General features: G+C 68.2%; 1 protein-coding gene across 2 annotated transcripts in view; it reads left to right on the forward strand.

Annotated features, from left to right (window-relative positions):
* The window catches only part of HSF1 (heat shock transcription factor 1), a 72,550-nt gene extending 48,995 nt beyond the window's left edge, over positions 1–23,555 (forward strand). The window contains exons 7-14 of one of the 2 annotated variants that reach the window (XM_075916836.2): positions 988–1,084; positions 2,745–2,881; positions 3,831–4,058; positions 11,025–11,108; positions 13,386–13,491; positions 13,578–13,643; positions 14,355–14,424; positions 22,602–23,555. In XM_075916836.2, the coding sequence (XP_075772951.1) occupies positions 988–1,084; positions 2,745–2,881; positions 3,831–4,058; positions 11,025–11,108; positions 13,386–13,491; positions 13,578–13,643; positions 14,355–14,424; positions 22,602–22,807 (994 nt within the window). In that variant the 3' untranslated portion in view covers positions 22,808–23,555. The remainder of the gene's footprint in view (positions 1–987; positions 1,085–2,744; positions 2,882–3,830; positions 4,059–11,024; positions 11,109–13,385; positions 13,492–13,577; positions 13,644–14,354; positions 14,425–22,601) is intronic. The other variant, XM_075916837.2, reaches the window with a different exon arrangement.
* The last annotated feature ends 459 nt before the right edge of the window (positions 23,556–24,014 follow it).

Genomic DNA, 24,014 nt, shown 5'->3' on the forward strand with positions numbered 1-24,014 from the left:
CGCTTCCCAGCTTGGAACCACTCGCCCCAGGAGCCAACCGCGCCGGCAGCCGGGTTCACGGCACAGCCACTGTGACCGGGGGCTGCCTCGGCTCTGCTCTGACGAGCCTTCCCCCACTGCAGTGCCCGATGTGTGGAGGGCGCTAGGCAGGCCGGGAGACGGTCCCTGCCCACGCCGCTCAGGCTCTGGGCATGCCCCAGCGCGCACTGGAGTGGCCAGGGTGGGGTGGGCACTGGCTGGGGGGCAGAGGGGGGACAAGCGCTGCTGGTGAGGCGCCACTGTGTGCGCCCAGGGGTGCAGGCCTGGGGGGAGGGAGAGCGCGGAGGCCCCAGGCCGTGCGGTTCACTTGCGGCGCATTGCACGCCCTGCGCGGGATTGAGCCGGCTGGATCGGAAGCTGCAGGCAGGCCCTGTCCCCTGGCCGCACCGCGGCTCCCAGTGCAGAGCACAAGGGGTGGTGGGGCAGTGAAGTCCTGCGCAGGCAGGCCGCACCGTGCCCTAGCATGTGGGGTGTGGCTACGGCAAGGACCCGGAGGGCGGAGGGCTCGGGTAGGGAGGGGAAGGGCTAGTCCACTCTCGGGTAAGCAAATGCTTTCTATCAGACAGAGGCGCCGGGGGAAGGGGTTTCAAAGCGGCCGTGCCGCGTGGAGCCCGGGATCGGCTGGAGTCTGGCCCCGGGGGCCACGCGGCGCTTCCCCTTGGAATGGAGCAGTCGCCCCAGGGCCGTGGCTCACTTCAGAGGCGGAATCGCCCCAGCGACTGACCCAGGGGTTGCTGCACCGACTGTTCGCTTGAGCAGTTAGTCGCTAATTACCGGCCTTCGGCGGGGGCTGAAAACCCGGCGACAGGCCGGCAAACCACTGGCATTGCTGCGTGCCCTGGCTTCCCCGCTGGGCTGACCGGGCCCCGGGCCCCGGGCCGATCCCCCACCCCGTGTTCTCCGGGAGATGCAGGCCTGTAACTCCGCTCTGGGCGCGTTTCTCCTCAGCCCCCTGATGTTGAACGACAGCAGTTCAGCACATTCCATGCCGAAGTACAGTCGTCAGTACTCCTTGGAGCATGTCCACGGCACGTCCCCCTACGCGGTGAGCGTCCCGTGTGCGCGGTGCCCCCCGGCGCGGTGAGCGTCCCGTGTGCGCAGTGCCCCCCCGGCGCGGTGAGCGTCCCGTGTGCGCGGTGCCCCCCCCCCGGCGCGGTGAGCGTCCCGTGTGCGCGGTGCCCCCCCGGCGCGGTGAGCGTCCCGTGTGCGCAGTGCCCCCCCCCCCCGGCGCGGTGAGCGTCCCGTGTGCGCAGTGCCCCCCCGGCGCGGTGAGCGTCCCGTGTGCGCAGTGCCCCCCGGCGCGGTGAGCGTCCCGTGTGCGCAGTGCCCCCCCCCCCGGCGCGGTGAGCGTCCCGTGTGCGCGGTGCCCCCCCGGCGCGGTGAGCGTCCCGTGTGCGCGGTGCCCCCCCGGCGCGGTGAGCGTCCCGTGTGCATGGTGCCCCCCGGCGCGGTGAGCGTCCCGTGTGCGCGGTGCCCCCCCGGCGCGGTGAGCGTCCCGTGTGCGCGGTGCCCCCCCCAGCGCGGTGAGCGTCCCGTGTGCGCGGTGCCCCCCCGGCGCGGTGAGCGTCCCGTGTGCGCGGTGCCCCCCCGGCGCGGTGAGCGTCCCGTGTGCGCGGTGCCCCCCCGGCGCGGTGAGCGTCCCGTGTGCGCGGTGCCCCCCGGCGCGGTGAGCGTCCCGTGTGCGCGGTGCCCCCCCGGCGCGGTGAGCGTCCCGTGTGCGCGGTGCCCCCCGGCGCGGTGAGCGTCCCGTGTGCGCGGTGCCCCCCCGGCGCGGTGAGCGTCCCGTGTGCGCGGTGCCCCCCCGGCGCGGTGAGCGTCCCGTGTGCGCGGTGCCCCCCCCGGCGCGGTGACCGTCCCGTGTGCGCGGTGCTCCCCACCCCCACCCCTGCACGGTGAGCGTCCCGTGTGCGCGGTGCTCCCCGCCCCCACCCCTGTGCGGTGAGCATCCCGTGTGCGCGGTGCTCCCCGCCCCCACCCCTGTGCGGTGAGCATCCCGTGTGCGCGGTGCTCCCCACCCCCACCCCTGTGCGGTGAGCATCCCGTGTGCGCGGTGCTCCCCACCCCCACCCCTGTGCGGTGAGCATCCCGTGTGCGCGGTGCTCCCCGCCCCCACCCCTGCGCGGTGAGCATCCCGTGTGCGCGGTGCTCCCCGCCCCCACCCCTGCGCGGTGAGCGTCCCGTGTGCGCGGTGCTCCCCGCACCCACCCCTGTGCGGTGAGCGTCCCGTGTGCACAGCGCCCCCCACACCCCGGCGCGGTGTGTCCCCATATGTGTGTCATGCCCCCCCTCCTCCCGGCGCAGTGAGCGTCCCGTGTGCGCGGTGCCCCCCCCCACGCGGTGAGCGTCCCGTGTGCGCGGTGCTCCCCGCACCCACCCCTGCACGGTGAGCGTCCCGTGTGCACAGCGCCCCCCACACCTCGGCGCGGTGTGTCCCCCATATGTGCGTCATGCTCCCCCTCCTCCCGGCGCGGTGAGTGTCCCGTGTGCGCAGCGCGCCCCCTCCCCCCGCGCGGTGTGTCCCCCGTGTGCGCAGCATCCCAGGGAGGAGCCAGCAGTGCGCATGCTTGGACGAGCCCCGGCTCGGGCCCGCTGGAGGGTGGGGGCAGTGCCCGGGCTGAGGCCGCGGGGCGTTTCGTGAGCGCGGAGCCCTTCTCCGTCCTCACGGCGGGCCGAGCGCATCACTAACACTGGTATTGTTACTGCAGGCCTCCTCCCCGGCCTACAGCGGCTCCAACCTGTACTCCCCAGACTCCTCGGCCAACTCCGGCCCCATCATCTCCGACGTGACGGAGCTCGCGCAGTCCAGCCCCTCGGCTTCCCCCAGCGGCAGCCTCGACGAAAGGTACCGCGTGGACCCAGCACGGGCCCCGCTCACATTGCTGCCGGCAGGGCCCTGTCCCCGGCCGGGGGGGTGCTCGGGGGCTGAGCTCCATGCAGCTGTGCCAGGGGCTGTGCCAGTGCAGACGGCAGCCGGGCTCTGCCTCCTGGCAGCTGCCGGCCACTGGGCGCGCCCAGCCGGGGGGGACGGGCCAAGCTCCCCTGGCCACAGGGCTGGGGAAAAGCAGCTGCTGCCCGTCCTGCGCTGCGAGACGCTGGCTGGGCCCAGCCCCGTGCAGCAGGGCGCGGAGGCTGCCCGCCTGAAGCGAGGGTACCTGCCCTGGCACAGCAGGAGGGCCGCAGCCTGACCCAGCCCCGAACAGCCCACAGGAGAGCCAGCCCGGTTGCTCAGCCCTGGGCCCTGGGAGCGGCTGTTCCCTGCCCCGGGAGCTGCCAGGCGAGGAACGGCCCCTGGCTTCAGCGGCTCCCCCAGGGTGACTCCGCCAGGAACGCGCCCTTCCCGAGGCCACGTGCTCTTTTCCCCCCGCGGGGCTGCCCGACCCACTCGCGGGGGACCCAAAGTCCAAGGCACAGCCGGCGGGTGCAGGCCTTGTCTGCCCACTCCACTGCGGTCCAGAGCCGAGCGGCAGCCGGCGGGCCAGGGGAACGCTGCTCGGGTCGGGCACCTCCGCTGCTGTCGCACCATGTGCACTCGGGGCTCCAGGGCACCGAGTTTCTTCTGCAAAGATCCCCCGGCCACCCTGCTGCGCACCCTGGCCACGCGCTGAGCCCCTTGCTGCTGGGGGCTGGAAGGGGAGCGCCTGGCATCCTGTAGCACTGACCCCCAGGGGCTCACAACCAGGGGAACAGCCTGCCTCAGTTTACCGCCGTGTCCGGGACCCGCGCTCTGTGTGTCTGCGAGATGAGGCCCGTTGCCCCCTGGGTAATGGCCATTCTCCTTCTGGTTCTGCAAGGAGCAGCCCCGTGGTCCGCATCAAAGAAGAGCCCCCCAGCCCCACGCCCAGCCCCCAGATAGAGGAGGCCAGCCCTGGGAACCCGCCCGCTGCCGAGACCCCTCTGTCGCCCTCCACCTTCATTGACTCCATCCTCCAGGAGAGCCAGCCCAGCGCCCCCGCTGCCGGCGACGGCACCGCGCAGCCTCCGCCCCCGGGAAAGTGCCTCAGCGTCGCCTGCCTCGACAAGTAAGTGCAGCTCCCGCCGGCGGCCCAGGCCCAGCCCGGCCAGCGAGGGGCTAGTGCTGGCGAGGGGCTCCAGGGACCCTGCAGTGCGGTGTCTGTGTGCCCGACTCACCGCACCGGGCCCAGGCCCAGCCCAGCCAGCGAGGGGCTAGTGCTGGCGAGGGGCTCCAGGGACCCTGCAGTGCGGTGTCTGTGTGCCCGACTCACCGCACCGGGCCCAGGCCCAGGCGCGGCCAGCGTTAGGCTAGTGCTGGCGAGGGGCTCCAGGGACCCTGCAGTGCGGTGTCTGTGTGCCTGACTCACCGCACCGGGCCCAGCCCGGCCAGCGAGGGGCTAGCGCTGGCGAGGGGCTCCAGGGACCCTGCAGTGCGGTGTCTGTGTGCCCTGCGCCCTGGGTGCCAGTCACTAGCATGGGCCTTATTTTGCTTCTCTGGCCCCGACGTGGCCCCTCGTGCAGGGCACGCGGCCCTTGCAGCCAGAGCACCAGGACTTGCCGAGAAAGGGGCTTGAGGCATGGAGCTATAACCCACTGCGTCCCCGCCCGCCGCCAGGGTGCTCGCAGCCCCCGGGACGCCCGCAGGACCTCCCCACACAGACGCAGGCCGGCAGCTCCTGCTTCCCCGGGGCCTGCGGGGTTAGCCACCAGCCCGGGAGGGAGCAGAGCCTGCTGGGAAGTGAAATCCCTCCGGGCCGTCCTTCCCCTGGGAGGAGAGCGGCCGGGAGCAGCGTTGTCCCTGCACTGCGGGCCCTCCTGCTGCGGCGCTGCTCCGCCAGGCCCTGGCTGCTAGCGCCCTGCATGGCAGACGCTGCTCCCGCCCTCCGTCTCCTCGCGCCCCTCCCCGCTGGCAGATTGGCTGCACGAGGCTCTCGTGTGCTGGGTCTGGGGCCCCGGCCCACGCGCCAGGCAGAGCTCAGGAGCTTAGCCCTAGGTCGGAGATGGGGGTTGGCCCCAAAGCAGCAGAGTCCTTGCTCAGTGCCCCCATGCCAGATCCCCACTGCCCGACCCCCTGCGGCCTGTGCCGAGGGGAGAGCAGACCAGCCGCACACGGCCTCTGCCTGCGCCCTGCGGCACCACACTCCAGCCGCCTCTGTATTTGTCTGAACAGTGACAGCCGAGGCGCTGGGGCCCCGGCCGCAGGGATCTGCAAAGGGAGCCGCCATTAGTAACGGGCTCTTCCCTCGGCAGAGGAGATCCGGTGCAGGCCCATAGCTGGGGCCTGAGGCTGGACAGACTCCGCCTGGAAACGAGGGCTGCGCTCTCCAGCGAGCGTGATGGGCCACGGGACCCGTTAGCCCCGTCTCTGGGTGGGCCGGCTGTCTAGCGGCTCTGGGCAGCGTTGTACGGGAGAGCGAGGGGTGACACAGGGGCCCGTCCGTCTCCGTCTGAGCTGCCGGCACGGCCCCTCCCATAGTTGGGAAAGAGCCAATTGGGGTGGCAGGGAGCTCGCCAGGCCAGTCCCCCGGTCGCCGGCTGAGCGCCGGGCTCTCCTCCACTTTCGCGCCTTCAGGGCCGTTCAGAGCCCCGTGGGGGAGGCTCGGAGAACCCTTTGCCAGTCTGTAACGGAGTCTCCAGCGCCGCAGCTGGACTGGCTTCCCCGCCCGGTCGGGAACCTGCTCCTGGGACTTGTCCAGCCGCTCTTGGAACGTGCCCCGGCGTCCTGCTCCCGGGCGCGTGGCCGGCTAAGCAAGAGCAGAGGGGTGTGTTATCCAGAGGCCCCGGCGTTAGCCTGCGGCGTTCAGCCCCGTCAGTGTGCGCTGGGCCCTGGGAGCGCCAGCGATTCCTGGTGTGCTGGCGCACAGCTCTCTAGTTGTCCAGGCTGGACGTGAGCAACACGGTCTCTGTGCTCGCCCTCTGACAGTGCTGCACGCCGGCCTCAGGCTGGTCCCTGCGCCCGGCCCTCTGGCTGTCGCTCTGCCGGGTTGACCCTGGCAGGGGTCAGGCTGCTCAAGGCCCAACCAGCCCAGCGCTCGGCTTTCGTTACTGAGAACTGCGCCCTGCCCAGGGATGGTACCGCAGCGCCAAGGCTGCGGCGGGGATTTCCGGTGCCCCGTGTGCGAGAGACGCCAACCCGTGACCCGCTCTGGGGAGTTAAATGCTTTCTTGCTGCCCCCTCTCGGTTACCAGCCGTTTGGACGCGCCCACGTGCTTCCGGGCTCTTCGGCGTGCGCAGTCTGGCGTGGTCCCTGGGGGCGGGTCCTTAGCGCCGCCAGAGGGACAGTTTGTAGTTCTGCGTAGGTCCGTCTCCTCAGACTGAACTGGGTCGGGAAGTCCTGTATCAGTCCGGGGGGGAGGGGGACAGGAATCCAAACCCAGGTGCGAACCAGCTTTGCGGGTGTGTGAACGGTTAGTTTCTCTGTGATTAAAGCCCCTAAACTCAGCACCGGTGCAGGTGAGCCCTCTCGGTGCGCGGGGATCACTCAGCCGCTGCGCACCCGCGCCCCTGACCCTGAGCACTCAGCCCTCGGTAGGGAGTGCCTGGCACTGCTGGGGGGTGCAGCACCGTCTGCGGCGCTTCCTCCTCCGGCTAGGGCAGGCGCTGCTGGCTTGCCCGGGTGACTGCAGCCTTGCTCCGCAATGGGAGGGTCCGCAGCACCCAGGGCTCTGTCCTATGAGAGTGGAGCCCCAGGGCCTCAATCGTAGACCCAGAGAGCTGGAAGAGACCTCAGGAGTCATCAAGTCCAGCCCCCTGCCCAAAGCAGGACCAACCCCAACTAAATCAACCCGGCCAGGGCTTTGTCAAGCCAGGACTTAAACACCTCTAGGGATGGAGACTCCACTACTTCCCTAGGGAACCCAGCCCAGTGCTTCACCACACTCCTAGGGAAATAGTTTTTCCTAATATCCAACCTGGACCTCCCCCACCACAACTTGAGCCCATTGCTCCTTGTTCTGCCACCTGTCACTACTGAGAACAGCCTCTCTCCATCCTCTTTGGAACCTCCCTTCAGGAAGTTGAAGGCTGCTCTCAAATCCCCCCTCGCTCTTCGCTTCTGCAGACTAAACAGACCCAAGTCCCTCAGCCTCTCCTCGTAGGTCATGTGCTCCAGACCCCGAATCATTTTGGTTGCCTCCGCTGGACCCTCTCCAATGCGTCCACATCCTTTTTGTAGTGGGGGACCCAGAACTGGACACAGTACTCCAGATGTAGCCTCACCAGAGCTGAATAAAGGGGAATAATGACTTCTCTGGATCTGCTGGCAATGCTCCTCCTAATGCACCTAATATGCCATTAGCCTTCTTGGCTACAAGGGCCCCTGTTGACTCCTCTCCAGCTTCTCATCCACTGGAACCCCCAGGTCCTTTTCTGCAGAACTGCTGCTTAGCCAGTCGGTCCCCAGCCTGTACCAATACTTGGGATTCTTCCCTCCCAAGGGCAGGACTCTACACTTGTCCTTGTGGAACTTCATCAGATTTCTTGTGGCCCAATCCTCCAATTTGTCTAAGTCATTCTGGACCCTATCTCTGCCCTTAAGCGTATCTACCTCTGCCCCCAGCTTAGTGTCATCCGCAAACTTGCTGAGGGTACAATCCATCCCCTCATCCAGGTCATTAATAAAGATATTGAACAAAACCGGTCCTAGAACCGAACCTTGGGGCACTCCGCTAGAAACCGACCGCCATCCTGACATTGAGCCATTGATCACTACCCGCTGGGCCCGGCCTTCTAGCCAGCTTTCTATCCATCTTACCGTCCATTTATCCAATCCACATTCCCTTAACTTGCTGGCAAGAATATTGTGGGAGACCGTATCAAAAGCCTTGCTAAAGTCAAGGTCTATCACATCCACTGACTTCCCCATGTCCACAGAGCCAGTTACCTCATCATAGAAGCTAATCAGATTGGTCAGGCACGACTTGCCCTTTGTGAATCCATGCTGACTATTCCTGATCACTTTCCTCTCTTCCAACTGCCTCAAAACAAATTCCCTTAAGGATCCCTTCCATGATTTTTCCAGGAACCGAGGTAAGACTGACCGGCCTATAGTTCCCTGGATCGTCCTTCTTCCCTTTTTTGAAGATGGGCACTACATTTGCCTTTTTCCAGTCATCCGGGGTTTCTCCCGATCTCCACGACTTTTCAAAGATAATGGCCAAAGGCTCCTCAATGACATTTGCCAACTCCCTCAGTACCCTCGGATGCACTAAGTCCGGACCCATGGATTTATGTACGTTTAGCTTTTCTAAATAGTTCCTAACCTGTTCTTTACCCACCAAGGGCTGCCCACCTCCTTCCCATACTGCGCTGCCTAGTGCATTAGTCTGGGAGCTGATCTTGTCCGTGAATACAGAGGCAAAGAAAGCATTGAGTACTTCAGCTTTCCCCACATCATCTGTCACTAGGTTACCTCCTTCATCCATTAGGGGCCGCACCCCCTCTCTGATCACCTTCTTCTTGTTGACATGCCTGTAGAAACCCTTCTTGTTCTCCTTCACATCCTTAGCCAGTCGCAATTCCATTTGCGCTTTCGCCTTCCTGATAACCCCCCGGCATTCTCGAGCTAGACATTTAAACCCCTCCCTGGTCATTTGTCCAAGTTTCCACTCTTTCAAGCTTCCTTTTTGTGCTTAAGTACACCAAGGATTTCCGCTGTAAGCCAATCCGGTCTCCTACCAGGTTTGCCTCTCTTGCTACGCGTCGGGATGGTTTCTTTCTGTGCCTTCAATAAGGCTTCTTTAAAATACTGCCAGCTGTCCTGGACTCCTTTCCCCTTCATGTTAACATCCCAGGGGATTCTTTCCATCAGATCTCTGAGGGAGTCAAAATCTGCTTTTCTGAAGTCCAAGGTGTGTATTTTACTACTCTCTTTCCTTCCTTTGGTCAGGACCCTGACATCTACCATCTCATGATCACTGCTTCCCAGGTTGTCACCCACCTCCACTTCCCCTATTAGCTCCTCCCTGTTTGTGAGCAGAAGGTCAAGCTGGGCACGGCCCCTGGTCGGATCCTTCAGCACTTGTACCAAGAAGTTATCCCCAACATTCTCCAATAACTTCCTGGATTGCCTGTGTACTGCCGTATTGGTTTCCCAGCAGATGTCAGGGTGATTAAAGTCCCCCATGAGAACCAGGGCCTGCGATCTGGAAGCTTCGCTCAGTTGTCCGAAGAAAGCCTCATCTACCTCATCCACCTGATTCGGTGGCCTGTAGCAAACACCAACCACAACATCACTGCTGTTGTTTGCGCCTTTAAACTTAACCCATAGACTCTCAACAGGTTTTTCTCTGTCTTTATACTGGAGTTCAGGGCAATCGTAGTGCTCTCTTACATACAGTGCAACTCCTCCTCCTTTTCTCCCCTGCCTGTTCTTCCTGAACAGTCTGTACCCTTCCATGACAGCGCTCCAGTCCTGCGAGTCATCCCTCCACGTCTCTGTTATCCCATTAAATCATATTTCTGGACTGCAGGACCTCCAGACGGCGCTGCAGGCTGCCCCCGGGGCTGAGTTCCGGGGGCCTTGTGACCCTTGTTCCAACCCCTTGTGTTGCCTGGAGCCTTGGCCTGGCAGCAGGCCCGGCGCTCGCGACATCTCAGCAAGAACCTGCCCGGGGCTCGCGGGCCCACGTGGGCCAGCAATGCAGGGGACCCCTCCCCTTGTCGTGAAGCCCAGCCGGGTGGCTCAGCGAGAGCTGCAGCACGGCCCTTTGCAGGAGCAGCCAGGCAGGAAAAGGGGCGGCGGAAGGGCGGAGCGCAGTGGTCTCTGAGCCCGGCCTCGGGGGCCGCTGAGCCGCGCAGGTAACGGCTCTAGGCCAGCGCCCGCTGAGCGGGACGCCGAGGCAGGGAGCTGCGTGGCCCAGGGCGCCGCCAGGCCGCGTGCAGACCATCAGAGCAGAGGCCTGTTTGCTTTCAGCCCCCTGCATGGGGTGGTGTTTGCCTTGCCCGCGCCTCCCCGCCCCGTGTGCACTGAGGGCCTCGCGCCTCCTCCCCTCCCAGGACCCGAGCCTCATTTGCCTGGTCCCCGTGCTAACCCCCAGGCGGGGAGCCGAGCGTCGGCGGGGCCCGCCACAGGCCTGGATGCCCAGCGGGAAGGAGTCAGCGCCGCTGCCCGAGCCAGGTTGCGAGTCAGTGAGGGGGAGCTGCTGTGGGGAGTTTGGGAACGGGCCGTGTCCCCAGGAGCAGGCCAGAGCCCGCTTCCAGTCCCTGCGGGTGCTGGGCCAAGTGACCCGGTCTCCCCTGGAGCCCCCGGACTGCGCTAGGGAGGTGCAGGCCTGCTGCCCGGGGTGGCCTGGCTCGCACCCTTCCCAGGCAACGCCGGTGTCCCAGCAAAGGGCCGTCCTGTCCAGCCGGGGTCTCAGCCTCCCGAGCTGAGTAGGGCCAGGAGCCTCCAGCAAGAGCCGTTTGCCCGCAGTCGTCAGCAGAGGGGCAGCCCCACGGGGAGGTCCCAGCAGGCCAGGCCTGCAGACAGCCCGAGAGAGCGCACTTGCCCTGCGGCAGGCCGAGGGGTGAGCCACGCGTGTAGCGGGAAAGCCGGGGGGACGCTCAGCACGGCTCAGACTTCACCCAGCTGAGGGCCCCCCGGCAATGGCTCCGGAGCCGGAGCCCGTTGAAAGAAGGCGGCTGCCGGGCATCTCGGAGTGGGGTGTATCCCTGGGGGCTCCAGCCCGCCTGGGCCCAGGCAGATCCAGATGGAGCCCTAGGCCCTGTGTCCTCAGCAGCTGTGGCTCCGTGTGAAGGGGACAGGGACAGGGACAGATGCACACCTGAGAGTCCCTGTACAGCCCAGGCGCTGCCCGCAGGTCCTGCAGACCCCCCCAGAGTGGCCGGCTGGCCGAGCGTGGCTGTGGTGGGACGGGGGGTGGCTGGCGTTCTTTGGGGGGCTAATTGCGGTTCGGTCTCTGCCTGGGCTGCGCGGCGCCGTGCATGTCTCTTCGGCGGCGCAGGAGCAGGGCGGGTTAACGCTCCCTGCCTTTGCGTGGTGCCTGGCGTGGGCCTTGTGACGCTACATTCCTCTTCTCTTTGTATTTTGCAGTGTGACTCGCGCTCCGCAGATGTCAGAAGTCACCCGTCTTTTCCCCAGCTCCTCTTCCTCTCTGCACTGCAGATCACAGCAAGGGTTAGCATGGCACTGGCCGGCCGTCCTGGGCAGGAAAGCAGGGAACGCTGCTAGACACAGCTGCCCCCGCTCTGAGGTCGGCTTTCCCTGCGCCTCCGGCCCCGGATCACACCGAGAACAGCCTTGCTGGCCGGCTGAGTGCTGAGACCAAACCCCTTAGCTCTCTGGGCGGGGACCTGGGGGAGCTTTGCCTCAGCTGGCCGTGCCCGTGAGGGCTGGGGTGGGGGTGGCCGTTCCTTGGGGCTGGAGCAGTTGCTGGGAGCCAGGGCCAGAGCAGCAGCCGGAGGCCCGGTGCCAGAGTCAGAGCGGGGCAGAGCCGGGTTCCCTGGACTGAGACGAGGCAGGCTGGAAAGAAGCAGGCCCAGGAGCTGTCGTAGCCGGGAGCAAATGCTTAGAGCAGCTGTGGGTCTGGTGCTGCCGCCCCTGCCAGGCCAGCAGCCTGGGACAGCAGAGCCCTGCCCGTCAGCCTGCCCAGAGACTGGCTCTGGTTGCTGCAGGCTGGCACACCGTCACGAGCCCACGGCGTTGCGACCCGGCAATGCAACTGCCCACTGTGGCCGTGGCCAGGCCCCACGGCGCGTTGCGAGGCAGGCCGGAGAGCAGGTGCAGCCTCCTCACTGGCCTGGCCTGGAGCTGCCAGCAGGCAGGGCGTCCGAGGGGGGCGCTGTAGTGAGCAGGAGTCACCCAGAGACTTTTCTCCTGGCTCCTCAGAGCCCCGCAGGGGAGCTGCCGGCCTGTGCCGAGCGGTGCAGTGTCCGAGCAGAGTCCTGGAAGGAGGGGAATGCTCGTGGCTAAAGCGGCGTGGGCTTGCTGTGCTTCCCGGGCCCGAGGTGCCAGGTGCTGGCGCGTTGCCGCTCCCTCTCGCTGCTGCTGTGGGCGACTCAGCGTGCGCAGGGGCGCTAACGTGGCCGGCGGCAGACCCGCGCCCCGCAGGCAGCAGCCCCCCAGAGAAGTGCAGTGGTGGTGGACAGACAAGGCCTAGGCTCGCTCAGCTTACAAGTCCACGGATGTTTGCTGGAAGTGCAGCCCTGCCCGCTGCCCTCGGGCCTCCGCCGTGCAGGAGGCAGAACGCAGTTGCCGGCCGGCCTGCCGGGAGGGGAACTCCTCAGCCTGGAGAGGGGCCTGCCCAGAGAGACCGCGCCGCGCCCCAGCCGCCTCGTGGTCCGAGCAAAGGCAGCAGCCGGGCCTCCCCTCAGCCTGCGCGTCGCCGGCCAGGCTGGCGCCGAGAGGTAGCAGAGGCCCTGAGGGCGGTTCCGGCGGGGACATGCCGTTGCCTGCAGCGGGTGTGAGCGGCAAGGCATGGCCAGGGCTTTCATTCCGGAGGTGTCGGGCCCTGTGACCCGGGCGCCCCTGCAGTGCCCCACGCCAGCCTGTCCCGGCCGGCTGTGGCGCTTCCAGCGGAGTCCTTGGGCCTGCCGGCGCTCTGCCTCGCGTCGGCGTTGCCTGCCTGCACCGAGCGCTCCCGGGGACGCCGGGGCGGTGCCTCAGGGCCGCTTCCGACTGACGGGCCGGGGGGAGCAGGCGACTGGAACAGGCATCAGCCCCTTGGCAGCACTGCGAAAGAGACGCGACCGGCCCATCCTCAGAGCCCAGCACGCGCCTCTCCGGCATCCCCTCCGCAGGGCTTCCCCGACTCAAACCCAGGCCTGCGCCCGTTCAGATCCTGCCTTCCTCCTGGCCGGGACTCCAGCACCACTCAGCCCTCCTGCCCTGACTGGCCCTGGGCCGTGACCTTGTAGACCCGTGTCCTTGGCCGGGACGTCGGGGGCGGGGGGGCTGCTTTCCTGGGCGAGTGGGAGCAGCGTAGGTGCAGGGGCGGGGAGGGGCCGTAGCTTTCGGTAGGGAGGAATGAGACTTTTCCGGTTGCCGTTCTGCCCACGGGGCTTTATCAGCAGCCAGGGCTTCCGGGACCCTTCCCCTCCGGCTCCTTGCCCGTGTCGGCTGGCAGGGCTCTGACTAGCTGGGGAGGTTCCTGGGCGTCTGTGGAGGGGCGGAGGGCAGCGAGGCCCTGTCCTAACGGTGTTGGGAGCCCTGGTGCATTCTGGGAGCGTTAACCCTGCGTGTTGTGTCTCTGCCCGCTCCGAGCGGCTGGCCCCAGGCCCCTCCCAGGCGCAGCCCCCCAAGCGTCGGGCCTGGGGCTGGAGCAGCTGATGTGCAGTCGTCCCCTCTGCTTTCCTGCTCAGTGGCCATGGGGGGTGTCCCTGGGGTGCGAGAGGCCCCGGCGGGAGCCCAGAGCCGCCTAACCCGGGCCTGGCCGTGTGCTTCTCTCTGACGCAGGAACGAGCTAAACGACCACCTGGACACCATCGACTCCAGTCTGGACAACCTGCAGGCCATGCTGAGCACGCACGGCTTTAGTGTGGACACCAGCGCGCTGCTGGACGTGAGTCGCCCCAACCCGCCCTGGCCCGCCCTGGTGAGCCGGTCCGGGGCCCCTTCCCCCCCACTGACCCCTCTCTCCTTCGGCAGCTCTTCAGCCCTTCCATGACGGTTACGGACATGAACCTCCCCGACCTGGACAGCAGCCTGGCGAGTGTGAGTGGTGGGGACACCCCCTGGCCCTCGGGGTCTCCCAGCAGGCAGAGATCACCAGTTAGCACTGAGCCGTGGGCTGACCGATCCCTGCAGGGAGCAGGTCTGCTCCGTTGTTCGTGCTGCGGCGCGTCTCTCCTGCAGCCCCGCTCCCCGAGAGGCCCCCAGAAAGCCTCCGCTGCCTCGTAGCCCTCCGAAGGCCTCCTTGCTGGGCAAACGCCCCCGTCTCCCCGGCACGCCGTGTGTGCGAGGGCAGCACCGCCCTGAGACCACGCCCAGCCCCAGAACGGCCCCGCCCGGGCCAGCTGCGTGGCTGTTTGGGATGGTCGGGTGCGAGCTGCTTTCTCCCGGTGTCCTGGCACCGGGCTCCTTTCCCGCCAGGCTGGTCGCCCTGGTGGAGCTCTCTGCACTGAGCTTTTCCCCACGGCCCGAGGCCTGCTGCCGCCTGGCACCCCGGGCCCCTCGGACTCCGAGTGCGGTGCTGACGGCCGCCCACGGAGGCTCCAGGTCCCTGGGGAATGAGCTCTGCAGAGCTGGTCCGGGCAGTTCTGCGAGGCAGCTCGCGCCCTCCCCCGGCCCCGGGCCCCAGTGCATTCTAGTCTCAGGGACGCTGCCGCCCCCTCCCGCCTGCTGGCGCTCCCAGGGCACTGAGCCGAGGCAGCGGGAGGAGAGGTCCCTCCCCGCGCTCAGCAGCCCCCCCGTGTCTCCCCACAGATCCAGGATCTGCTCTCATCCCAGGAGCAGCAGAAACCTGCGGAGACGGAAGCCAGCACAGCCGACTTGGGTAAGACCGTCCCTGGCCCGGGCCTCCCGTTAGCGCCCCAGGAGCAGGGGGCAGACAGCTCCTCCCTCTGAGACACACTGATAGGGGATTCCCAGCGGGGCCCTGCAGCTCCCTTACCCCCAGGCAATGGCTCGCAGCGCCGCTGGTAGGGCTGCCAGAGGCTTTAACAAAAAATACCCAACATCCCTCACCCCCCGCCCCCCGAAAAAGGGAAAAAATTCTGTTGAGGAAAAAAAAAAGAGACCAAAGTTGTTAAGCAAAAGTTGCACCGCGCCCTCCAGTTTGGGATCACACACTAACCCCCGGTGCACCCACCCCTGCTCTGAGCCAGGCCCCCTAGCGCCCCCCCATCCCAGTGCACCCACCCCTCCTCTGAGCCAGGCCCCTCCCCATCCCAGTGCACCCACCCCTCCTCTGAGCCAGGCCCCCTCCCCATCCCAGTGCACCCACCCCTGCTCTGAGCCAGGCCCCCTCCCCATCCCAATGCACCCACCCCTGCTCTGAGCCAGGCCCCCTAGCGCCCCCCCATCCCAGTGCACCCACCCCTCCTCTGAGCCAGGCCCCCTCCCCATCCCAGTGCACCCACCCCTCCTCTGAGCCAGGCCCCCTCCCCATCCCAGTGCACCCACCCCTCCTCTGAGCCAGGCCCCTCCCCATCCCAGTGCACCCACCCCTGCTCTGAGCCAGGCCCCCTCCCCATCCCAGTGCACCCACCCCTCCTCTGAGCCAGGCCCCCTCCCCATCCCAGTGCACCCACCCCTGCTCTGAGCCAGGCCCCCTCCCCATCCCAATGCACCCACCCCTCCTCTGAGCCAGGCCCCCTCCCCATCCCAGTGCACCCACCCCTCCTCTGAGCCAGGCCCCCCTCCCCATCCCAATGCACCCACCCCTCCCCTGAGCCAGGCCCCCTCCCCATCCCAGTGCACCCACCCCTCCTCTGAGCCAGGCCCCCTAGCGCCCCCCCATCCCAGTGCACCCACCCCTCCTCTGAGCCAGGCCCCCTCCCCATCCCAATGCACCCACCCCTCCTCTGAGCCAGGCCCCCCTCCCCATCCCAGTGCACCCACCCCTCCTCTGAGCCAGGCCCCCTCCCCATCCCAGTGCACCCACCCCTCCTCTGAGCCAGGCCCCCTCCCCATCCCAATGCACCCACCCCTGCTCTGAGCCAGGCCCCCTAGCGCCCCCCCATCCCAGTGCACCCACCCCTCCTCTGAGCCAGGCCCCCTCCCCATCCCAGTGCACCCACCCCTCCTCTGAGCCAGGCCCCCTCCCCATCCCAATGCACCCACCCCTCCTCTGAGCCAGGCCCCCTCCCCATCCCAGTGCACCCACCCCTGCTCTGAGCCAGGCCCCCTCCCCATCCCAGTGCACCCACCCCTGCTCTGAGCCAGGCCCCCTAGCGCCCCCCCATCCCAATGCACCCACCCCTCCTCTGAGCCAGGCCCCCTCCCCATCCCAGTGCACCCACCCCTCCTCTGAGCCAGGCCCCCTCCCCATCCCAGTGCACCCACCCCTGCTCTGAGCCAGGCCCCCTCCCCATCCCAGTGCACCCACCCCTCCTCTGAGCCAGGCCCCCTCCCCATCCCAGTGCACCCACCCCTGCTCTGAGACAGGCCCCCTAGCGCCCCCCCATCCCAATGCACCCACCCCTGCTCTGAGCCAGGCCCCCTAGCGCCCCCCCATCCCAATGCACCCACCCCTCCTCTGAGCCAGGCCCCCCTCCCCATCCCAGTGCACTCACCCCTCCTCTGAGCCAGGCCCCCTCCCCATCCCAGTGCACCCACCCCTGCTCTGAGCCAGGCCCCCTCCCCATCCCAGTGCACCCACCCCTCCTCTGAGCCAGGCCCCCTCCCCATCCCAGTGCACCCACCCCTCCTCTGAGCCAGGCCCCCTCCCCATCCCAGTGCACCCACCCCTCCTCTGAGCCAGGCACCCTCCCCATCCCAGTGCACCCACCCCTCCCCTGAGCCAGGCCCCCTCCCCATCCCAGTGCACCCACCCCTCCTCTGAGCCAGGCCCCCTCCCCATCCCAGTGCACCCACCCCTCCTCTGAGCCAGGCCCCCTCCCCATCCCAGTGCACCCACCCCTCCTCTGAGCCAGGCCCCCTCCCCATCCCAGTGCACCCACCCCTCCTCTGAGCCAGGCCCCCTCCCCATCCCAGTGCACCCACCCCTCCTCTGAGCCAGGCCCCCTCCCCATCCCAGTGCACCCACCCCTCCTCTGAGCCAGGCCCCCTCCCCATCCCAGTGCACCCACCCCTCCTCTGAGCCAGGCCCCCTCCCCATCCCAGTGCACTCACCCCTCCTCTGAGCCAGGCCCCCCTCCCCATCCCAGTGCACCCACCCCTCCCCTGAGCCAGGCCCCCTCCCCATCCCAGTGCACCCACCCCTCCTCTGAGCCAGGCCCCCCTCCCCATCCCAGTGCACCCACCCCTCCTCTGAGCCAGGCCCCCTCCCCATCCCAGTGCACCCACCCCTCCTCTGAGCCAGGCCCCCCTCCCCATCCCAGTGCACCCACCCCTCCTCTGAGCCAGGCCCCCTCCCCATCCCAGTGCACCCACCCCTCCTCTGAGCCAGGCCCCCCTCCCCATCCCAGTGCACCCACCCCTCCTCAGAGCCAGGCCCCCTCCCCATCCCAGTGCACCCACCCCTCCTCTGAGCCAGGCCCCCCTCCCCATCCCAGTGCACCCACCCCTCCTCTGAGCCAGGCCCCCCTCCCCATCCCAGTGCACCCACCCCTCCTCTGAGCCAGGCCCCCCTCCCCATCCCAATGCACTCACCCCTCCTCTGAGCCAGGCCCCCTAGCGCCCCCCCATCCCAATGCACCCACCCCTCCTCTGAGCCAGGCCCCCTCCCCATCCCAGTGCACCCACCCCTCCTCTGAGCCAGGCCCCCTCCCCATCCCAATGCACCCACCCCTCCTCTGAGCCAGGCCCCCTAGCGCCCCCCCATCCCAGTGCACCCACCCCTCCTCTGAGCCAGGCCCCCTAGCGCCCCCCCATCCCAGTGCACCCACCCCTCCTCTGAGCCAGGCCCCCTCCCCATCCCAATGCACTCACCCCTCCTCTGAGCCAGGCCCCCTCCCCATCCCAGTGCACCCACCCCTCCTCTGAGCCAGGCCCCCTCCCCATCCCAATGCACCCACCTCTCCTCTGAGCCAGGCCCCCTAGCGCCCCCCCATCCCAGTGCACCCACCCCTCCTCTGAGCCAGGCCCCCTCCCCATCCCAGTGCACCCACCCCTCCCCTGAGCCAGGCCCCCCTCCCCATCCCAATGCACCCACCCCTCCTCTGAGCCAGGCCCCCCTCCCCATCCCAGTGCATCCACCCCTCCTCTGAGCCAGGCCCCCCTCCCCATCCCAGTGCACCCACCCCTGCTCTGAGCCAGGCCCCCCTCCCCATCCCAATGCACCCACCCCTGCTCTGAGCCAGGCCCCCCTCCCCATCCCAGTGCACCCACCCCTCCTCTGAGCCAGGCCCCCTCCCCATCCCAATGCACCCACCTCTCCTCTGAGCCAGGCCCCCTAGCGCCCCCCCATCCCAGTGCACCCACCCCTCCTCTGAGCCAGGCCCCCTCCCCATCCCAGTGCACCCACCCCTCCTCTGAGCCAGGCCCCCTCCCCATCCCAGTGCACCCACCCCTCCTCTGAGCCAGGCCCCCTCCCCATCCCAGTGCACCCACCCCTCCCCTGAGCCAGGTCCCCTCCCCATCCCAGTGCACCCACCCCTCCTCTGAGCCAGGCCCCCCTCCCCATCCCAGTGCACCCACCCCTCCTCTGAGCCAGGCCCCCTCCCCATCCCAGTGCACCCACCCCTCCTCTGAGCCAGGCCCCCTCCCCATCCCAATGCACCCACCCCTCCCCTGAGCCAGGCCCCCTAGCGCCCCCCCATCCCAGTGCACCCACCCCTCCTCTGAGCCAGGCCCCCTCCCCATCCCAGTGCACCCACCCCTCCTCTGAGCCAGGCCCCCTCCCCATCCCAATGCACCCACCCCTCCCCTGAGCCAGGCCCCCTAGCGCCCCCCCATCCCAGTGCACCCACCCCTCCTCTGAGCCAGGCCCCCTCCCCATCCCAGTGCACCCACCCCTCCTCTGAGCCAGGCCCCCTCCCCATCCCAATGCACCCACCCCTCCTCTGAGCCAGGCCCCCCTCCCCATCCCAATGCACCCACCCCTCCCCTGAGCCAGGCCCCCTAGCGCCCCCCCAACCCAGTGCACCCACCCCTCCTCTGAGCCAGGCCCCCTCCCCATCCCAGTGCACCCACCCCTCCTCTGAGCCAGGCCCCCTCCCCATCCCAGTGCACCCACCCCTGCTCTGAGCCAGGCCCCCCTCCCCATCCCAGTGCACCCACCCCTCCTCTGAGCCAGGCCCCCCTCCCCATCCCAGTGCACCCACCCCTCCTCTGAGCCAGGCCCCCTCCCCATCCCAGTGCACCCACCCCTGCTCTGAGCCAGGCCCCCTCCCCATCCCAATGCACCCACCCCTCCTCTGAGCCAGGCCCCCCTCCCCATCCCAGTGCACCCACCCCTCCCCTGAGCCAGGCCCCCTCCCCATCCCAGTGCACCCACCCCTCCTCTGAGCCAGGCCCCCTCCCCATCCCAGTGCACCCACCCCTCCCCCTGAGCCAGGCCCCCCTCCCCATCCCAATGCACCCACCCCTCCTCTGAGCCAGGCCCCCCTCCCCATCCCAGTGCACCCACCCCTCCTCTGAGCCAGGCCCCCTAGCGCCCCCCCAACCCAGTGCACCCACCCCTCCTCTGAGCCAGGCCCCCTAGCGCCCCCCCATCCCAGTGCACCCACCCCTCCTCTGAGCCAGGCCCCCTAGCGCCCCCCCATCCCAGTGCACCCACCCCTCCTCTGAGCCAGGCCCCCTCCCCATCCCAATGCACCCACCCCTCCTCTGAGCCAGGCCCCCTCCCCATCCCAGTGCACCCACCCCTCCTCTGAGCCAGGCCCCCCTCCCCATCCCAGTGCACCCACCCCTCCCTCTGAGCCAGGCCCCCCTCCCCATCCCAGTGCACCCACCCCTCCTCTGAGCCAGGCCCCCCTCCCCATCCCAATGCACCCACCCCTCCTCTGAGCCAGGCCCCCTCCCCATCCCAGTGCACCCACCCCTCCTCTGAGCCAGGCCCCCTAGCGCCCCCCATCCCAGTGCACCCACCCCTCCTCTGAGCCAGGCCCCCTCCCCATCCCAGTGCACTCACCCCTCCTCTGAGCCAGGCCCCCCTCCCCATCCCAGTGCACCCACCCCTGCTCTGAGCCAGGCCCCCTAGCGCCCCCCCATCCCAGTGCACCCACCCCTCCTCTGAGCCAGGCCCCCTAGCGCCCCCCCATCCCAGTGCACCCACCCCTCCTCTGAGCCAGGCCCCCTCCCCATCCCAATGCACCCACCCCTCCTCTGAGCCAGGCCCCCCTCCCCATCCCAGTGCACCCACCCCTCCTCTGACCCAGGCCCCCTCCCCATCCCAGTGCACCCACCCCTCCTCTGAGCCAGGCCCCTCTCCCCATCCCAGTGCACCCACCCCTCCTCTGAGCCAGGCCCCCCTCCCCATCCCAGTGCACCCACCCCTCCTCTGAGCCAGGCCCCCTAGCGCCCCCCCATCCCAGTGCACCCACCCCTCCTCTGAGCCAGGCCCCCTCCCCATCCCAATGCACCCACCCCTCCTCTGAGCCAGGCCCCCTCCCCATCCCAATGCACCCACCCCTCCTCTGAGCCAGGCCCCCTCCCCATCCCAGTGCACCCACCCCTCCTCTGAGCCAGGCCCCCTCCCCATCCCAATGCACCCACCCCTCCTCTGAGCCAGGCCCCCTCCCCATCCCAGTGCACCCACCCCTCCCCTGAGCCTGGCCCCCCTCCCCATCCCAGTGCACCCACCCCTGCTCTGAGCCAGGCCCCCCTCCCCATCCCAGTGCACCCACCCCTCCTCTGAGCCAGGCCCCCCTCCCCATCCCAGTGCATCCACCCCTCCTCTGAGCCAGGCCCCCTCCCCATCCCAATGCACCCACCCCTCCTCTGAGCCAGGCCCCCTAGCGCCCCCCCATCCCAATGCACCCACCCCTCCTCTGAGCCAGGCCCCCTCCCCATCCCAGTGCACCCACCCCTCCTCTGAGCCAGGCCCCCTCCCCATCCCAGTGCACCCACCCCTCCTCTGAGCCAGGCCCCCTCCCCATCCCAGTGCACCCACCCCTCCTCTGAGCCAGGCCCCCTAGCGCCCTCCCATCCCAATGCACCCACCCCTCCTCTGAGCCAGGCCCCCTCCCCATCCCAGTGCACCCACCCCTCCTCTGAGCCAGGCCCCCTCCCCATCCCAGTGCACCCACCCCTCCTCTGAGCCAGGCCCCCTCCCCATCCCAGTGCACCCACCCCTCCTCTGAGCCAGGCCCCCTCCCCATCCCAGTGCACTCACCCCTCCTCTGAGCCAGGCCCCCTCCCCATCCCAGTGCACCCACCCCTCCCCTGAGCCTGGCCCCCCTCCCCATCCCAGTGCACCCACCCCTGCTCTGAGCCAGGCCCCCCTCCCCATCCCAGTGCACCCACCCCTCCTCTGAGCCAGGCCCCCTCCCCATCCCAGTGCACCCACCCCTCCTCTGAGCCAGGCCCCCTCCCCATCCCAGTGCACCCACCCCTCCTCTGAGCCAGGCCCCCCTCCCCATCCCAGTGCACCCACCCCTGCTCTGAGCCAGGCCCCCTAGCGCCCCCCCATCCCAATGCACCCACCCCTCCTCTGAGCCAGGCCCCCTCCCCATCCCAGTGCACCCACCCCTCCTCTGAGCCAGGCCCCCTCCCCATCCCAGTGCACCCACCCCTGCTCTGAGCCAGGCCCCCTCCCCATCCCAGTGCACCCACCCCTCCTCTGAGCCAGGCCCCCTCCCCATCCCAATGCACCCACCCCTCCTCTGAGCCAGGCCCCCTAGCGCCCTCCCATCCCAATGCACTCACCCCTGCCTCAGAGCCAGGCCCCCTAGCGCCCCCCCATCCCAGTGCACCCACCCCTCCTCTGAGCCAGGCCCCCTAGCGCCCCCCCATCCCAGTGCACCCACCCCTCCTCTGAGCCAGGCCCCCTAGCGCCCCCCCATCCCAGTGCACCCACCCCTCCTCTGAGCCAGGCCCCCTAGCGCCCCCCCATCCCAGGGCACCCACCCCTCCTCTGAGCCAGGCCCCCTAGCGCCCCCCCATCCCAGTGCACCCACCCCTCCTCTGAGCCAGGCCCCCTCCCCATCCCAGTGCACCCACCCCTCCCCCTGAGGCAGGCCCCCTCCCCATCCCAGTGCACCCACCCCTCCTCTGAGCCAGGCCCCCTCCCCATCCCAATGCACCCACCCCTCCTCTGAGCCAGGCCCCCTAGCGCCCCCCCATCCCAGTGCACCCACCCCTCCCCCTGAGCCAGGACCCCTCCCCATCCCAGTGCACTCACCCCTCCTCTGAGCCAGGCCCCCTAGCGCCCCCCCATCCCAGTGCACCCACCCCTCCCCCTGAGCCAGGCATCCCCAGCATGGGGAGCCCCTGCTCCAATCAAATCTCCCCCTCCCCACCACAGAGCCAGACACGGAGGAACAATGTGACTTGTAAAGTGGCTGCTCCTGCCGCCCGGCCCGGCTGCCTCGGCTCCGTTGTGAGAGGGAGGCATCTCGTGGGCAGCTCCCGGTCCCTGCTGGTCACATGGGCCAGAGCCGTGCGCGCTCCGCTCCCACCCCAGCCCGGCGCCCCCTAGCGCGGCGCCCAGCAAGTGCCCCCACCTGCCCCCCTTCGTCTGCCGCACTCCTCGCTCCCCCAGACGCGGCAGGGGAATAGTCCCCGCCGGGCTTCCGTCCCAGGAAATAGCGGACATTGCAGCTTGCACCTGTCCGGTATTTCCTGGTTTTTTACCAGACGGAGCCCGCAAATCCCGGAGTATCCGGGTGAATACCGGACACCTGGCCCCCGGCACGCAGCCTGCAGCGGGGACACGCGCGTCGCCCGGCCTGTGCCCGGTGTGGTGGGGTTTCACCGCCGGTTCCCATCTCCCCTCCCTGTGGCTTGTCTGAGCCGGCCCTTCCCAGCGGCCAGGCCTCTGCTCTCCTGGCCCCCGCCTGGCGCAGCTGAGGGCGAACCCAGGGGCAGTGCTGGCCAGCCGGCCCGTGCTCCGGGAGCCATGCCGGGGCTGTTCCCACCCCGCTGACCCCCGTCCTCTCCTTGCAGGCAAGCAGCTGGTGCACTACACGGCCCAGCCCCTCTTCCTGGTGGACTCGAGCACTGTGGACATGGGGGGCGGGGACCTGCCCATCTTCTTCGAGCTGGGGGAAGGGCCCTACTTCCCCGACGGCGACGAGTACGCGGACGACCCCACCATCTCGCTGCTCTCGGGGGCTGAGCCGGCCAAACCCAAGGACCCGAGCGTGTCCTAAGGCTGAGCGCGCGGCCACCTGCAAAGGGGAACTCAGCCAGCAGCCTCCTTGCTTTGCACAGACATTGAGAGCTCCAGCCACCCTTCGGTTCGCGCCTGCTTCCCCGGCACCGGGAGGATTTCGTGTGTGTGTGCTTAACGAGGTGTTTGAAATCTGCTGTAGATTCTAGCCCGGGGCCCCGCTGTGCAGAGGCTGGCCGGGCCTGGGCCGGGCCGTGCGGACGGGACAGCTGGTGCTCCCAGACGAGCGAGTCACTCGCCAGGTTGTTTCTTTCAGCACCTGAGGCTGGGGGGCCAGGCCCCAGCGGGTGCTCTGTCCCTGCTGGGAGGCGGGCGTGGCGGCCAGGACGCCCGGGAACACGTGGCCCCCGTGGCACGGAGAAGGCGGGGGTGCGTCTGTGGCAGGGCGCCCCCCGGGAGACGGACTTGGCGGTTTTAAAGAGCGAGACAAGTCTCCCCACCTGGCGCTGGGGGCCGGGGCTCTGCCCTGTGGTGGTAGCGCCCCCGGCTCCCCCGCCAGCCTCCCCTCTCCTCGTCTCTGGCTCCGCGCGTTTCCTTCTCTGTCTTGTTTTTGGGTTGGTTTGGTTGGTTTTGCTTAGCAGTGAAACTTTGTACATTTACACTTCAGATTGTTAATAGTAAAAACTGTATTTTGGATTTTTACATGAGAGAAGCACCCACTTCTATCTAGCTCTAGGTCTATACATAGCTCTCTATATATACATACAAATATATCTACCCCAAACTGCCGGCTCTTCTGTGCTTCAAAGTGTCCTCGGCCTCCCTGGGGCGGGCAGCGCCCAGCCTGGACACCGACTCCTGCCGCCTGGCTCCGGCGCTGCGCACGAGCCGACGCGCCTGCTTCAGCGACCGCGCGGCGCATGCCAGCGTCGGGTTCCTCTCGCACGTCTCCGCAGGGCTGGGGTGGCTCTGGGGCTTGGTGACCAGCGATCCGGGGTCCTTGTCTCTCAATTCTGTGTTGTGGCTTCCCAGCCAGAGCCTTCCCCCTCCCGCCCCCCAGGGCCAGGGGCTGCGTTTCCCAGGCAGTTTCTGTTTCTGAGCCCGGGGAGATGAGCGTGGCTCAGCCGCCTCTGTGCTGGAGCAGGGCGGGACACTGCAGCCTCGGGGGAGTGCTTTCCAGGAACAGCCAAGAAGTCCAGAGAAGAGCTACAAGAATGATGCAAGCTCTAGAGAACAGGAGCGAGGAG

This window comes from Pelodiscus sinensis, chromosome 2, assembly GCF_052426305.1.
Source record: "Pelodiscus sinensis isolate ZL-2025 chromosome 2, ASM5242630v1, whole genome shotgun sequence".
NCBI lineage: Eukaryota > Metazoa > Chordata > Testudines > Trionychidae > Pelodiscus > Pelodiscus sinensis.